Here is a 16901-nt window from a genome sequence, read left to right on the forward strand (position 1 = left end):
ACGTTTACAGCAGAAAACACGTTTACAGCTAAAATCAACACGTTTACAGCTAAAATCAACACGTTTACAGCTAAAATCAACACGTTTACAGCTAAAATCAACACGTTTACAGCTGAAATCAACACGTTTACAGCTGAAATCAACACGTTTACAGCAGGAATCAACATGTTTACAGCCTGGTACAAATACATTTTAGGTCTAATAGGTCAGGTTTATCTTCATGACAACTGTGGGGGGAGAACTGAATTTGTTTTGAGCTCTTCCTTTTTCGCCCATTTCTGTATTTTTCGGGAGAGACGGCTTGCATGATTTTCACCAAGATGGCGACGATGGGCACCGCCATCCGAGCTTCAATTTAGCTCTTCAGAAGCCTACGGTTGGTGTCACTGAGGCCCGTCCATCTTCTTGGCAGAAATCTAGAATCAAAGCTATAAAAAATCTTCAGCACCAGGTCAAAGTTTTGCCTGCGATCCACCTGTTGAGGAGCAGTTGTTTTAAATGTTCTAGATGTTTTATTTTGTTTAGCTGATGGACTTTCCTACAATATGTAAAAAGGCTCCAATATGGTCCAGGTCGCATAAATTAGTTTGGTGAGGGGGTTGAGTTATGCTACATATTTATTTTGTGAGGATTGGGAACCATTTCTGAAGACTCTTATCTGGTCTACAGCTGACTCCAAACAGTCCAACAGTTCAGCATGTTTAGCCAGTGTCATCGAGAGCCATTGTGGAAGTGTGAAGAGCCGCTTGCAGCTCTGGAGCCGAAGGTTTCAGACCCCTGAGTTAGACTAAAGTCTAGTTCAGTCCTACCAAAGAGGAGTTTATTCTGCAGGAAATATGTCTAGTTTTTACATTTGTTGGCCTTGATGCTCAACGTAGACCTCAGTAAGTTCAAGAGTCGGGCTTTTAGTGAGCTCTAACATTTCCTGATTTAATGTTTTTGGAAGTAAAGTGGCCATTGAGGCTTTTAGCCAATCAGGACAGAGTTGTGTCATTAGACAGATGGTTCCCAGCTGGTACAGCAAGACGAGAGCCACTGCAGCATCTGATGCTTTTGGCTGCAGCCACAAGGTTTTGGTGTCATGTGACTTAATGACTTTACGCCGTTCCAAGCTTTGCTTAAAGACCGTCGTACATCATGTTAAGTTGGACTCCTTCAGGATGCAGAAGCTGTCCAGTAACGACTCGAGGATCTCTGAGATCTCCTGATCCAAATCCCCCACTCGGGGGATTTCGAGCCATCCTGAAACTGGCGAACACACCGGAAAAGCTGGAAAAATGAAGTTTTATTTGCTTTATATAAACTGAAGTAAATGCCGGTTTGGCTTCAGGCGACGTAGCAAACTTCTCTCCATGTTTGTTGCGATGTTCACAACGAAGATGGTCAAAGATGGTCTCCCCAGAACCGATCCTCCTCTGCAGAATGTCCTGACTGAACCCGTTTTAGTATGAGCCGTGTAAACCAAGCGGGACAGAGAACGGTGTCCCCCCCCCCCCCACCTTGTGTGACTGCAGATGTGCGACGCTGCTATAAAGAATGTGTAAGCTGATGGCGTCTGTCAGGCTCTAGCAGGCTGTTATCTAGCCATTAGATCAGATTTATCTTCATTCCCATTCGCTCGACGTCTGCCCTGAAAGCTCATTTGTCAAGGCCAGGCAGCAGGGTTTTCTCGCACCTATACCCCCCCCAGTCGTCGTCCTCCTCCACCGCCGCATGTCTGCAGGAGGATGCTCTGCAAAATACAGTGTGACATGACAAGATAGGGGACAGTGAGAAGGGGGGAGCAGTTTTCTTTTGGGGAGGGGGGGAACTGGCAACCACTTAACTTGGCAGTGAGAAATAATCCATGGATCGCCTTTGAGCAGCTCCACGCTCTGTGATTTATCGGCTGTTGTTTCAGAGTTGGAGATTCGCAGTGTCCTCATTCCATCCTCTCTTTTCTTCGTGACCTTCTTGTCTCCCTCTCTTCCTGCCTCCTTCCTTTTCGCCGGCTTTGCTCTGAGTTTCAGAGAAGTTACGTCCATCAGGACAATGTTGAGCTAAATGTGATTTATTGCTTTTTAGTCATCATAATTAATCCTCTACAACTGGTTCTGCTCTTTTCTCGAATAAGTGACGGGAGCACTGTCATCTCGGTGGCGATTGCAGGACAGTTTTTATTGACAAATAGGTTTGATTCAATAAGAACGAGGTTTTTCTATTGAATGCAACAAGCGCTGAAGAGATGAGGCGACTGAAGACGCAGCTGAAGGATTCGGCACCGGCTGAGGCCAGTGATGTGCTGGGCCGTCCCGCTCCTTACTGCAGCTTGAGCCGCAGCTTCTTTCCAGGAAGTTTGCAGAATTTAGAAACTGAAATCTGTCATCTGGATTAACAACAAGAGGAAGCTTAAAGACAGCAGCTTCTTAATGAAGTCTGCTTAATGAGTCCAAGAGCTTGTAAATAAAGATGAATGGTGGGGGGAGTTGAACAGATTGCTAATAGATTTAGAAGTTTGCAAGCCAGAGGAAAGGCAGAAGAAGCAGTGTAGGTCTTTCTCACTTTAATTTCTATTTTTTCCGATTTAAAAGTTTTCAGATTCAAGTTCCCCTCATTGTCTTCTGTTTGCGTATATCTGATATAACCTGCAATCAGCATCATTCTCCTGCACAATTAGCAGAAGTTGCTCCTAAATAAACATCATCTTTGTTGCATTTGATGAGATTCTCTTGCAGAAAAACGCGATTCACATCGATAATAAGCTCCCAGGTTGGGATGCAAGCCGTGACAGTCTGGGTACAGATGCGTGTTTCGCCACTTGATGGCAGTGTTGCACCACGTTTCAGACGCACTCGGACCGTCGGAGTATCATCACAGCGGCTCATCTGCTTCATTTGCTGTTGCTTTTATGTAGAGCTGGAAGTTTATCTGCTCGTTTTGTATTTCTGCCTTGCAGAAAAAAACATAATAATGCAGTTAAGATCAACACAAACTTGAAAAGTTTCACTTCCATCATGTGTCCTTTCTCCCTTTCTGCTCTGTAGCGCGTGCTTCATGCCTAGAGGCCTTCCCTGGTGTCAGGCTGAGGAAATGACAGAGGACAAGTGGCCATCTGAAATGATTCCTGCAGCAGCTGTTGGGGTATCCTTCGCTCCCTCATGGCCGTAGAGCCGTATGTCGGGGGCCCTGCTGCTAAATCAGTATGGATAGCCCAGCGGAGGAGTAGCAGCAGCGGGGAAAAAGGATGCATTTCATCTCATCACTCTTTCTCTCCTTCCATCCCTCTCTACTTGACGTCGCCGTGGCGAGGGTGGCACTGACAGACGGGCATCTGCGCGACTTGGGGGAGTCATTGGGGGGGCAGTCGGCTCACCAACCGCTCTGTAAGATTGCTCGCCGTTAGCCGGCGTTTCCACTCCGATGCAGGATAAATGGGAAATCAAGTCGCCAGGTGGGCAGCTGTGCCTGCCTGTCTGCCTTCTTAAGAGGCATAAATATTCATGTCTATCTTCACTTGCTGTTGGCAGTCCATATTTTTGTTGACATATGGTGGATGGGCTGGAACTTGAGCAGGGAGCGTGGTTACTGAGGTGTGTGTCTGAATCTATCAGTGGGTTTGACAGAAGCATGTTCTTTGGACACAGATACACAGCCTGCGTGACGACCTTTCTGCAGACATGACAACTGTTGCAGCGGGATCATTTTGGCTGCATGAAAACGTTTAATTGGCTGTGTTGCACCCTAACTGAAGTAGACATTACCCCTCCAGCTCCATGTAATTGCTCTCGTCATGCCTCACCATCATGGCACAAGTTTAGGAAACACCTTGTTTTATTTCTCATCTTCCAGGTGGCGTGTTTGATCCGGGTGCCCACCGAGGTGGTGAAACAGAGAACCCAGGCCTGTCCCTCATCCACCACCTACAACATGCTGCTGGCCACGCTCAGAGAAGAGGTATCCGAGTTCATGTTGAAGCAAACATTGAAGCTAAACACAGTTTTAAACGAAGCTTAAACAAAGCAGACAAGAAGTACAGTTGGGTCATTTCTCTATCCATAAACCATATATGAAAGATGGACGGAGCCTCCGGCGGTTAAAAGTGAAGCCTGTGCAGACGTGCATAAAACTGCAGTTCCCCCTTCATCCACTAGGGGCTGCAAAACAGAGCAAATCCCCATAGACTCCCATAGACCAACTTCACAGCAGATATAAACATGTTTACAGCAGGAATAAACATGTTTACAGCAGGAATAAACATGTTTACAGCAGAAATAAACATATTTACAGCAGAAATAAACACGTTTACAGCAGAAATAAACATATTTACAGCAGGAATAAACACGTTTACAGCAGAAATAAACAAGTTTACAGCAGGAATAAACATGTTTACAGCAGAAATAGACATGTTTACAGCAGAAATAAACACGTTTACAGCAGAAATAAACAAGTTTACAGCAGGAATAAACATGTTTACAGCAGGAATAAACATGTTTACAGCAGAAATAAACATGTTTACAGCCTGGTACAAAAATATTTTAGGTTTAATAGGTCATGTTTACCTTCATGACAACTGTGGGGGGAGTGAATTTTTTTCTAACTCTCCAGTTTAAAAGTAATTTAATCTCGAAGTTCGGGGCGTGTCCTTTTGATTGACAGGTGTCCGATCTCCCGCTTCAAGTCAGAAGAACGTAGAACAACCGCGGTTTTTGGATGGTTAACAACGTGACTTAGCTTTAGCCCGCTTACCTCCGTTAGCTGGTTAGCTCCTATTATCTCCGGGTTAGCTCGGTTAGCTCTTAGCTACAGAAAGCTCGGAGTTTGCTTGATGTCAATCATGACGCTCACAGCCCCCCTCTCAGCTCCACCTCTTTGCCCATATTTGTATTTTCCGGGCGAAACGACACGCATGCCCCTGTCAAGATGGCAATGGTAGGAACCGCCCACAGAGCTTCAATTCAGCTCTTCAGAAACCTACGGGTGACGTCACGGAGGCTCCGCCCATCTCTTTATATACAGTCTACGATCGTAACTCAGGAGTTACGTCGCCCCTCAGGGGTGCCCAACGTTGCTGCTCAAGGGCCGCTGTCATGCAGGTTTTCCATGTATCCCTGCTCCAACACACCTGGTTCTGCACAGTGACTGATTAGTTTGAGTCAAATATGTCCATTTTCTCAGTGGTTTTAATGCTGCAGCTGACTGAAACTAATATAAAATTGTTTTTATAGAATTATATTCATTGTGTGTGTGTGTGTGTGCAGGGTGTTGGAGGCCTGTACCGGGGATACTGCAGCACCGTTATCAGAGAGGTAGGATTTAATCCAGATGTTTTCACTGGCAGCTTTCTGTCCTCGTCTTGCTCTTCTGGCTTCAGATAAATGCAAAGTTCTTCACACGGATCCTGAAAAATCTCATCGCTTGTAATTCTGAGAGTTTTGCAAATATTTTCAGGTTTACTGGATGTCGAGGTTTTCCACTCTGTAGTAACTAAAGTCCTTTTAATCTGTCTGGATTTTTATGGAAGTCGGACATATCCATTCCGTCGTTGAAGATGCTTCTTTTAGCGGAAAATCTGACAAATTAATGCAATTAGTTGTGTTGTAAATGCAAAACAAAGCCTGGATAAATGAGCACGGGGCTCAGTCATCTAACGAAGAAGCCGCTCCGGCTCTTTGATTCATGGTTTTTGGTTTAATTGCACCTGCAGCGCATGATAATGCAGAATGTATCTGAGATTTTGTCCCCGTCTGCCAACTTTCAATAAGACTTGAGTAGAAAATGAGAAAGGAAGACTGACAGAGAGACAGAAGTATATGAAGGTGACACTTGTCTTCTTTTTCTAAAGAAGAGGGGGTGGGGTGGATGAGGGTGTAATCTAGTACCCCTCTGCCATGCTAGCCTGTACTTATTTTCTGCCTCACTAAACTGATGTTATTCACGCAAATTCCATCTGGACAGCCGAGGAAAAAAAGGACAACAAGACACTGTGATTTCTCCGAGGGGCTCTGAATAAATGAATACATTTGAAGGCTGGCGCAGGGCCTGCGTGCATACTAACACCGCTAGATGAAACGCAACGGTGGTGGCGGGGATTTGGGGGCGCGGGAACAGCAAAGGATGCTTCGTGGTGATTGGCTTTGACGTGTGTCAGGAAGGTAATTCATTTTCTCTTGGCCTCCTCCGCTATCCGCCCATCTACCTCCTTCTGGCCAAGAGACCCTGTCAAGATAAGTTTGTTTACGTGGTGCGGTACGGCGTCTCCCCTCCTCGCCGGGACTCTAATTGGGGTCCTTTCTGTGCTGTATGTTCATTAAGCCGCTTTCAGGAGGCGTTTCTGATGGGCATGATGTCACCGTAGCGGAGGATGTGTCAGAACCCACTTGGTTCTGCTTGCAGTGCCACGTAAAGGTGCTGTTGTGATCCAGTTATGGTTGCAGCGGCGTCCTACATCCAGATGACTGCGGCTAATTATCCACAGCGCACCGCATTGGGGTTTTATTTAAAACTTATATCCAGTCTATTGACTAATAGGCATTCAGTTCTTTTTGCTTTTGAGGCACATTAATCTTCATTGTGTTGTAGCCTTTCCTTAAGAGAAACTGTCAAGTTCTCTGCTGAGTCGGCATCTTTTTTTTTCTTTTTTTTGTTCCAGCTGAATAGAGCATGAAATCAATGAGATTTAGATTGGGGTGAATACATTTTGTGCTGTGGAAAATGACTTTATTCTCCTCTGTAAAGAGAAAAACAAAAGCCTAATAAACGAACGCCAGTGAAGCTTTTTATTCCAGACTTTCTGAAAGAACCGTGCGACGCATCGGTGTGTTGGCTTGTCTTTGTGTTTAAATAATTTAAGTCTAATTATATTCCATCATTGTGTGATGTCTGTCATGATGCCAGGAATCCCAGCCTTCTGCCTCTGAGCAGCTCCACCTTCCACCACTAGATGGCATGCTAAGATTAGCTGACTGCTTCTCCTCTCTCCGCGCTCCATCATCATCCAGCTGTATGGCGTTCACGGACGGAGTAATGAGTCTGGGATGGGTTATTAGTCATTGCGTGCTGTGAGAGCTGTGGAATGACAGGTGAAAGTGCGGCTGACTGCGTCGGCTGGCGTGCGGCTGATATGAATACGCAGAATCTTTTATGCTTGTTTTGACCCGTGTGTTCATCGAAGGAGAATCGGCATTAAAGTGGAGCTTCTGCATCCCGTCATGAAGAAACGGCAGCCAGAGGCAAGGCGACGACACCCTGCTGTTCCCCAGCACAACAGGCGGACTCACTGAGAAGCTAGTTTAGGATTAAAAACAAAAAACGATCGATTTTAAGAGCTCGATAGTGTTAAAAAGGGAAGCTCAAAAGAAACAGAAGCAGGTTTGGACTTTTACAGCTGAAAACAGGAGGGTCTTCCACCTGGATCCAGGTCTGCTTCTGACTCTAGAACTGATAAAAGACCGGATCCAGATGACCTGAGGGGTCCGGAGGTTCGTTCTGGGTTAAGGGGTCTCTGATGTATTTCAGTCCTGAACCAGTCAGGTTTATAGAGCAACAACAGAACTTTAAAGTCCATCCTCTGACGGACATGTAGCCCGGGTAAAGACATCAGAACTGGACTGATGTGGTCCACTTTCTGGGTCTTTCTGGGTGAGGATTGGAGCAGCAGAGTTCTGAATGAGCTGCAGGTGTTTTTATAGGTTCTCTAGGTGGAACCTGTAAAGACCCTCTTACAGAAATGAAGTGGACTAAAGATGAAGACTAGTTTTGATGAAGACCCATGAAAAAATGTTAAAAGTTCATTTTTAGAATCTGAAGTTTTTAACAAAATGTAAAAAAAAAAAAAAAAAACCTAGTAACATTTTTAAAGATATTTTACTAAGTCATATGCCATTGTTTAATCTTCTTTCTGGTGTTTAAGGGCCAGAAGACAAGAATCAGATCCCTCAAAATCCTGTTGAATAGTTTTTGTTTTGTTTTTAACCATGAAGTGTCTCAAACTGTATCATGTCACGCTGGGGTCATGTGGGTTCATGTGATTGTAGGCCGGCTTTCCAATTCAATTAGTGTTTTTCAAACTTTGGCTCCGAGTTCATCACTGCACCCGGATTTCTGGCCCGGTTGGTGGATTTTAGGTCTAAATCCGTCACTGCACCCAGATTTCTGGCCCAGTTGGTGGATTTTAGGTCTAAATCCGTCACTGCACCCGGATTTCTGGCCCGGTTGGTGGATTTTAGGTCTAAATCCGTCACTGCACCCAGATTTCTGGCCCGGTTGGTGGATTTTAGGTCTAAATCCGTCACTGCACCCAGATTTCTGGCCCGGTTGGTGGATTTTAAGTCTAAATCCGTCACTGCACCCGGATTTCTGGCCCGGTTGGTGGATTTTAGGTCTAAATCCGTCACTGCACCGAGATTTCTGTCCCCATTGGGAGATTTTAGGTCCGAATCAATCCCTGCACCTTGAATTGTAGCCTGGTTGGTAATCTTTAGGTCCGAGTCCATCACAGCACCCGGATTTCTGGCCCGGTTGGGGAATTTTAGGTCCTTGTCCGTCGCCGCACCCAGATGTCTGGCCTCGTTGGTGGATTTTAGGTCTAAATCCGTCACTGCACCCAGATTTCTGGCCCAGTTGGTGGATTTAGGGTCACAGTCCATCACCGAACCGAGATTTCTGGCCCCATTGGTAGATTTTAAGGTCCGAATCAATCCCTGCACTTAAATTTGTAGCCTGGTTGGTAGATTTTAGGTCTGAATCAATCCCTGAACCTGGATTTGTAGCCTGGTTGGTAATCTTTAGGTCTGAGTCCAAATTTCTGGCCCGGTTTTTGGGTGTGTAGCATGAAGCTCTGCTTTCTGGTTCCAGAGCTGGTTCTTGTTCCTCCCTGTTCTGCTCCCTGCTTTGGAGACTTTCCATCCATCCTTGTTTCAGAGCTCAGTTTAGACTTCTGATTGGTTTTTGGTTGGCTTGCACCATGACCTGACTGTCCGCTTCAGCAGCAACTTACCACATTGTGTTGTTCACATGCTATAAAAGCTGAAACGGTCTGTTATTATCTGCAGTCACCACTCTGAGCTGACAGCTGAGTTGTTGTGGTGTGCAGAGTTATGGTTCTATAGATCACAATGAGCGCTTTCTGCGTCCTCCACTGGGATGCTGAGGCTGAAACCACCTCAACAGGCGTGAAACGGAGCGGTGGTGACCTCACCATGACCTCCTCCCTTTCTTTTTATTTTTTCTTATTTTGTGGGGAAAGCATCCATTTTTCATCGTCTGCAGTGCAGGTTCAAGAGACAGAGGTGAGGGGAATCACTCCAATATCCTGTTTCTGTGCGCGCTGATCCGCAGAGGCTCATGTTTATACGCCCTCATATGACGCAGACAGAGCAGAGCAAGGGAAAGTTGAGGGCAGGGGAGGCAAAGGTTGTTTATTTTCCTGCACATATGCAGAGGGAGGATTTGTGTGACACGTGTAAAGAAGTTAAGACTTCCTCCTGTTTTGTGTTTTTGGTGTTAAAACCCTTCGGAGCAGCTGCTGGTCATCTACACGCTGGCAGGAGAACATCTCTAAATGATTAAACGGTATAACGTCACAGGACGAGATGAAAGTGTCACAAGTTGGCCTGGAAATAAAAAATTAACCAAAGAGCTGTTTAAAAATGAACAATGATGCTCTGCAACACGTTGCACGTGTCGCTTTGCTTGCTTTTTCACACCTTACCAACGTTCTTTACTCAGAAGGTACGAGGTGAACGTTTGCTACTGGTGCTTCCTTATCTGTTTACTCCCCAATCAATCGATCGATCAGGAGTCTGAAGAGGAAAGCTGTTGACCTCTGTCTGTGATCCGGAACATAACCTGTAGAATGGGAGGATAGACCTCGTGTTTTTGTTGTACTTACTTTATTAGGACCTTTTTCTGCTCCATGTGGACCTTGTTGAGGCCAGTAGTCTTCATTAAGCCCCCAGTCTGGTCTTAATGAGGAGGAATCGTATTTTTGGGGTCCTGATTGGGGTGTACATGATGTTTCTGAGCCTCTAGACCTCATAAGGAATATCTTTTTATAAGCTTGTTGGTGTGTGTGTCCTTGTTTAGTTTATATGTCTGTATCCGTGAAGCAGAAGACTAAGCAGCAGCAGTCTCATTAATAGACGTTCACATGGAGTAAAGGTGGGTTAATCAGCTTCTGATCAGCTGTTCAGAGGAATGTTGACGCTTTCCTCCATCTGTAAAAGCTGGATGCAGCACTGAGGGCCTTTTCACCGCGTCTGAGTCATATGTTCAGTTTGAAGTGTTTTTGTTGCACAATTTGTGAAGCTTCTTCCTAGCTGTCCTCTCACTGGTACTGTAGGAATCTTTTCCAGGAACAACTGAGGCAGTTCAGAAGACGAAAGCTGGTCCAACCTGGTAAATGTACCTAAAAACTAAGCTGTGAAATGTAAATTCATATTCTCATCAGCAACGTCAGGTTGCTCATTCATGCAGCATGAGTTTTTATGAGGGCGGCAGTGGTTCAGGTGGTAGAGCGGGCTGTCCAGTGACCAGAAGACCCCCTGAGTAAATCTGCTGTTGTGCCCTTGGGCAAAACACATTGTCATTATTGCATCTGGTGTTTGCAACGCTGGTGTGTATGAATGTTTGGTGGTGGTTGGAAGGCCGTTGCTGCAGACTGGCTGATTTTCTGTGCATGTTATCATAACATAAAGCACTTTGGGTGCCTTGAAAGTACTACAGAAATATTATTATTATTATTATTATTATTATTTATTATTATGGCAGATAATTGTATTATAGGAAAAAAAACAAGTCCATAAGGACTCCAGATCAAGACAGACAGCGGTGACTGTGTGCAGACCTCAAGTCCTCCAGTTGGTTGAAACCATGTTGTTCTTACCAGTAAAAGACTGACTGTTAAACATGGAGAAAGTTTTTTTTCCCCCCAGCTGCTTCTATTCATCATCACGTTTCACACCATGAAACTGTTTTGGTGATGCAACATTGTTATGAGGACTTGAGGGAAATCCATCACCTGATTTACTGTCCAGTCTCAGCTGAAAGGTAAATATCACGTGTCCAAACATGTCTTGTGAGCTAAACGCAGGCTGATAAAAGCTTGTGTTTTCTGAATGCCAGCCAGCTTTTCTGTGTGTGTGAGTGTGTGCGTGTATGTGTGTGTGGGTTTGTGAGTGAAGCTTAGGTATTAAGTTCAAGAAAAAAAATAAAAACAAGAAAACAGATGGAAAATGGCTTTTTAAAATTTTTTTTATTTTACCATTTAAAATCACTGAATAGTTTTTGGTTGCAATGTTAAAGAGCTTGTGTGTGTGTGTGTGTGTGTTTGCGCGTGTGTGTGTGTGTGTGTCGGGAGATATAAAGTTGCAGAACACAGTATTAGAAGGAACTACTCTATGAGACGAAGACTTCTACCTGCCTGAGTTATGGCTCATCTGTTGAATCCAGGTCGAGCCGACCCTCGTCAGAAGAGTGATGTCCCTCTTAAACTGCGTCTTCACCGCTGGATGATTTCTATCACTTCATCTCCGACGTCTCTACGGGGGATTGATGGTTCTACTCCCTGTGACTCTTTTTGTGCCCGTCGTTCCCATCGGTGAAGCGGAGTGCGACTGCAGTTGCATCTAATCGTTCATGTTGGCGAGAATTGCTGCCCTCTCAAACTTCCAGCCTCGTCATCTGGCGACTGGACATCTGCTGAAAGCAGGACTAAAGCCTTGGGTAAACATGCGGCTGTATTGATGAGTTCTGCAGTGGAGGGGCTGGAGGAGTTTCTGAGCCTCCCTGTTCGGTTTGATCCGTTGGAAGCCGTGCCACTGAGACCCATGGATCACACTCTTACGTGGAGCGGACTCAGAAATCCATCACCGTGGCCGTAATTCAGCGAATCTCTGTGCATTTCTTTTTGCTTTTGCAGGAAAACAGCTCTTGTTGTGGTTGTTTATGGTATAAGTTGTTTTTATGCCTCTCCTCTTCACTTCGCGTGTGTTTTTGCCGACTGGACCGCCGCTGCCTTATTAGGCCGCATGTCTCTTTGGGTCTTGGGGCTGTGTTTGCTTCCCAAAACTTTACGCATGTTTGTCTCAATTCAAGCAGAAAAACGGTGGCGCCCCACATGTGTTTCTAATAACATGCAGCCCGCCAGGCAGAGGACGGGGGGGGGTTGTATGTGCTTGGTGTTGATAGGACGAGGGTCTGGAATTGATGGAGAATGGCAAGTTATATCTTGGATCCAGTATGGATCCTTAGAAAATGTCAGAAGTACACCAGCATATGAATTTACCAGCATGTGAGATGGAAAGTGATGCATTTTCCCCCAAACAGCCAGTTTCCACTGCAGCTCAGCAGGTATGAACATGACATAATAGCATGATATATGATTGGCTAATTAGCGTAATACCCGTCTCATTCGGAGCTGTAAAGCCTCTGGAGAACAAAAGTTAAAGCATCAGTCAAATCCAGTAAATGGCAGTAAGGTGGTGTTTTCACTTCATCCTGGAGTGAAAGGAGAAGTAGAGGGAGGATAAATCACTGCTGTGTGAAAGCAATAAGGAAGCAGCCAATAATTAAAGGTTAACCTCGCTGTTTTACAGCATCATTTCTCTGTCATGACAGCTAACCAGTCTTCTCTCACCGCTGGGGATTTACAGAAACCCTCAATTAAAAATGTAAGGAATTGTCTTTGGACTCATCACATTTCTGTCACGCCCCCCCCCCCCCCCCCCCCACCATCATCAGCCAACCAAATGCCTGACCACGCTTCACCAACCACAACCTCTATCTTGCTAACAGACGCGCTTACGACCCCGACGCATGTGGAATAAACCTCCTGAATGAGGTCACACTGTGGTGTCACTGCTAACAGCATTTACCTCGCTCCTTACACCCTCCCCCCCCCCCCCCCCTCCCCCCCCAGAAGAGGTTAGATGGGGATGCTCTTTTCTAAAGATTTTTTTCCTTAGCGAGGTTTCAGAATAACCCCTCTCGACCTGATAGAAAACTGGGTAAATTGGGATTAATTACTAATATTCCTGTTCCCCAGAAGATAAACTCTGAAGACTATGCTGACCTTTTGACCCTCTGTCCAGTCCAAACCTTCTAGTACTCGTTGTCATTTTTAACCCTCATTCATCTCGGTTCAGCTGAATCATCTTTCCAGGAACGCCGACGTGCACTCGCTGCTGATTGTAGAGCCCTCGCGCCACCCTACAATGCCGAATGAGGTGGGCCGGAGGAACCTGGCCCTTCGCTTGCCTGCAGATTCCTTATGCTGGTCTACAGAGGGGAGTACTGAGCAGTTCTTCCTGCCGCAGCGTGCAGAAACAAGTGGCAACTCAAAGCAGCATAAAAGGATTCATAACATTAGTTTTAACAGTCGTTTAACCAGTTTTCCAGGATATCTGGAACTTCGTGGTTTCCGGACTCACTCCGGATCCCGGTGCACAGTTAACAGGGCCCTGCAGCAGCACTACGTACAGGAACCATAGACTGTATAGGAAAGATGGACGGAAGCTCCAGCGGTTAAAAGTGAAGCCTATGTGGAAGTGCAGAAAACTGCAGTTCTCCCTTCATCCACTAGGGGCTGCAAAACAGAGCAAATCCCCATAGACTCCCATGTTAAAAAGACCAACTTCACAGCAGAAATAAACATGTTTACAGCAGAAATAAACATGTTTACAGCCTGGTTCAAAAATCCATTTTAGGTTTAATAGGTCAGGTTTACCTTCATGACAACTGTGGGGGGAGTGAATTTTTTTCTAACTCGCCTGTTTAAAACTAATTTAATCTCAAAATTTGGCATATTTAGGGGCGTGTCCTTTTGATTGACAGGTACCCGGTCTCCCGCTTCAAGTCAGAAGAACGTAGAGCAACTGCGGTTTTTAGCCGGTTAACAACGTGACTTAGCTTTAGCCCGCTTACCTACTTTAGCTGGTTAGCTCCTGTTACCTCCGGGTTAGCTCGGTTAGCTCTTAGCTACAGAAAGCTCGGAGTTCGCTCGATGCCAATCATCCACCATGACACTCACAGCCCCCCTCTCAGCTCCACCTCTTCGCCCAGATTTGTATTTTCCGGGCGAAACGACACGCATGCCCCTGCCAAGATGGCGACGGTAGGAACCGCCCACCGAGCTTCAATTTAGCTCTTCAGAAACCTACAGGTGATGGCACGGAGGCTCCGCCCATCTTTTTATATACAGTCTGATTGGAACGCCCTTTAGGAGCACCTTGTAGAGTCCCAGGCACACAAAACCCTTATTAATGCTTGACAAACGCTCTTTTCTTGGCTGCTGTATGTGAAGTCACGTCTCCGTTTCTTCCTCTCATTTCCTATTTTTCCTGTTTTTTTTTCCCTTCTGATAAGTTGGAAACTCTGAACAGGAAGCGTTGCCTTTAAGAGTGTAGGACAGTTTAACAAATCTAAACGTTAGAACCTTAAGAACCATGAAAAATTCCAGAAAAGACCTGAAACTTTTGGACGATTCTGTTTGCTGAAGCCTCATCAGAAACAGTCAGCAGGCAGTCAGGAAGACGTCTGTAATGAAGGGAACGTGGAGAAATGGCTAGAGATTTGCTAACTGATGGAGAACAGAACGAAAGACAGCCTCTTGGTAGCACATGGACAAAAGAGGAGTGTTTAAACGGAGCAGCATCTTTGGGGTAGGAAATTGGAGCGGTCTTGTCTGTACCCTCATCCAGCTCTCTACGTTGTGCTTCTGCCCTCAGCACCAGCATGTTTTCTCTGTCCAGTCTCCCATGTCTCGCTCCCAGCTTCAGACGGATCAGGCAGCCATACATCTCTCTTCCTGTCAACAGCTAATTGGTTGACCCTCAGGCCATCCTGTATCACATCACATCACCGCTCACACGCTAATATGCACTCTGCCATGGATGTCATCGATCAATGACTGGGACCAATCAAACTCTCCTGGTTTGAACTGATTTAGAAAATGAGTATTTTGTAGGCTGCATGTTCCAACTCAGGTCTGGATTTTCCAGAGTGCATTTGCACCGTCTTCATGTTGGAGTGGTGAGGATGACGGTGACGTGTGCCATTCATCTGTCATGGCGTTCATATGGCCTGTTACCACGCCTGTCGCCACAGTCGTCCTTTAAACACAGCGTGATGAAGCTGCATCACCAGTTTTCTAATGCTGATGCTCTTCCATTTGTTGGACAACTCGGTGCGTCAGTAAAACTGCATCTGAAATGTAAAGAAATAAAGTTGATCAAAGCTTCATATGACTCGTCGTTACAAGGCATGAAGAGCTCGGACCAGGATGGATTATGTAGGTCAACTGCCAACGGCTGCCTTGCCTTATATTTCAGTCATCTTGTGGCGCTCTTCCTCACCGATGATGTGCTTTCTGCAGTGTGGATGAAAAATGGAATCAGTTGTACAACATGGAATTGAAACGTCCAACTGCTGCAGGACCCGTGTCTCGCCCAGGAAGTCGGCGAAGGCTACGCCGCCAACAGAAACACCAAAGTTGCTCCAGAAGTTAAGAAACGCTGCTCTAAGTGGGTCTAGAAAAACTGAAAAGCTGCCTTCGTGTTTGGTGAAGTGTTACAAACATGGAGGCATGTTGTCAGAAAACTAGTTTGGCCTCTTGCAAACTCACCCCGGGCGTTTGAGATGGAGCTGAAGGCTGTCCTGGAGAGGATCTGTGGTACAATCATCATTCCAAACTACAGTAGCATAGAGCCACGTTTATCAAATGACCACAATATTTTTATAAAAGGAAAAAGGATGCTTGTGGCTGAACTAAACTGGTTATTTAAGTGGTTTTAACTTCATAATCTCTTTATTTTTGGTTGTGAGACTTTATTTGCCTGTATGGCCTCCTTTTACTTGTTCTTGTCTGGCCTCGTTTGTTCTTGTTTTGTTTTGTCCGTTTCTTTGTTGGGGCCTCTTGCCAGGTCATCATTATAAATGAGAAGTTGTTGTCAACTGATTTTACCTGGTTAAATAAAGGTTAAATTAAAAAATAAAGGAGAAAAAGCCCATCTGGTTGCGCAGACAGAACATGCAGGCGGCGGCGACCACAGCTCGTCTATGCAGCCGGTGCAGGTTTCATTCCCAGGTAATGCCTTTTGCTGGAATAAATTATGTATAATTTAAAGGAAAATAGTATTTTCCTGTTTGCTATTGAAATTTTAATTACATCTTTGACTAGAATCTCCCGTTCCACCTCATCACCATGAGAATCTCCCGTTCCATCACATCATGATGAGAATCTCCTGTTCCACTTCATCACCATGAGAAAAGCTGCTCTGTTGGATGTAGATCTGGTGACAGTTGGAGCTCAGTGAACTCATGATGGAGATGACAGGTGTGCTGAATAAAGTGGCCAGTGAGTGGTTGTAAAAATAAGAAGTCCTTTTAACAATGTTTGGTGTAAGTTTGACTTTGAGAACTTTGATACTTTGAGAACCACGATACAAAAACGTTCTTTACTTGCGTCTTTTCTTGTTTTTTTCTTGTTTTCTTTTTTTTTTCCACTTTCCAGCTGTTTGATCAAGATTAAGCAACTTTGTTTCCTGTTTAGATTAGACCAGAATCCAGCCTACCTGCTTCAGATTGACCTGCAGCCATGATTTCAGCTGAAATACTGTCATTACTCTACCTTGTGACATTTTGATTGTTGCCTAGTTAATCCGCCACCAGAAGATTTACAGCTTGAACGCCTATAAAATGGTCAAGGTATGTTTTTTGAGTGCATGTCTGCAACGTTCTGAGTGTGTCTGATTTCATCTGTGGGCCAACCTTAATCATAACACACAATACTGTTTATACATGTAAACTATATGTAAAAGATGCAGAACTGCTTTCGCTTCTAGACCAGACTTCATGTCAGGTTGAAAATAAAAAACTGCATCAGGCTTTGGTTTCGTTTGTCTGCTTTTGCTTCGTCTTTTTGCTTG

General features: G+C 45.1%; 1 protein-coding gene across 2 annotated transcripts in view; it reads left to right on the plus strand.

The window, feature by feature from the left end:
* The window catches only part of slc25a26 (solute carrier family 25 member 26), a 57509-nt gene that overhangs the window by 8728 nt on the left and 31880 nt on the right, over window positions 1–16901 (plus strand). For both annotated transcript variants that reach the window (XM_079241783.1, XM_079241784.1), the window contains exons 4-5: window positions 3829–3933; window positions 5238–5285. In XM_079241783.1, coding sequence (XP_079097909.1) covers window positions 3829–3933; window positions 5238–5285 — 153 coding nt within the window. The remainder of the gene's footprint in view (window positions 1–3828; window positions 3934–5237; window positions 5286–16901) is intronic.

This window comes from Telmatherina bonti (assembly GCF_933228915.1).
Source record: "Telmatherina bonti genome assembly, chromosome: 6".
NCBI lineage: Eukaryota > Metazoa > Chordata > Actinopteri > Atheriniformes > Telmatherinidae > Telmatherina > Telmatherina bonti.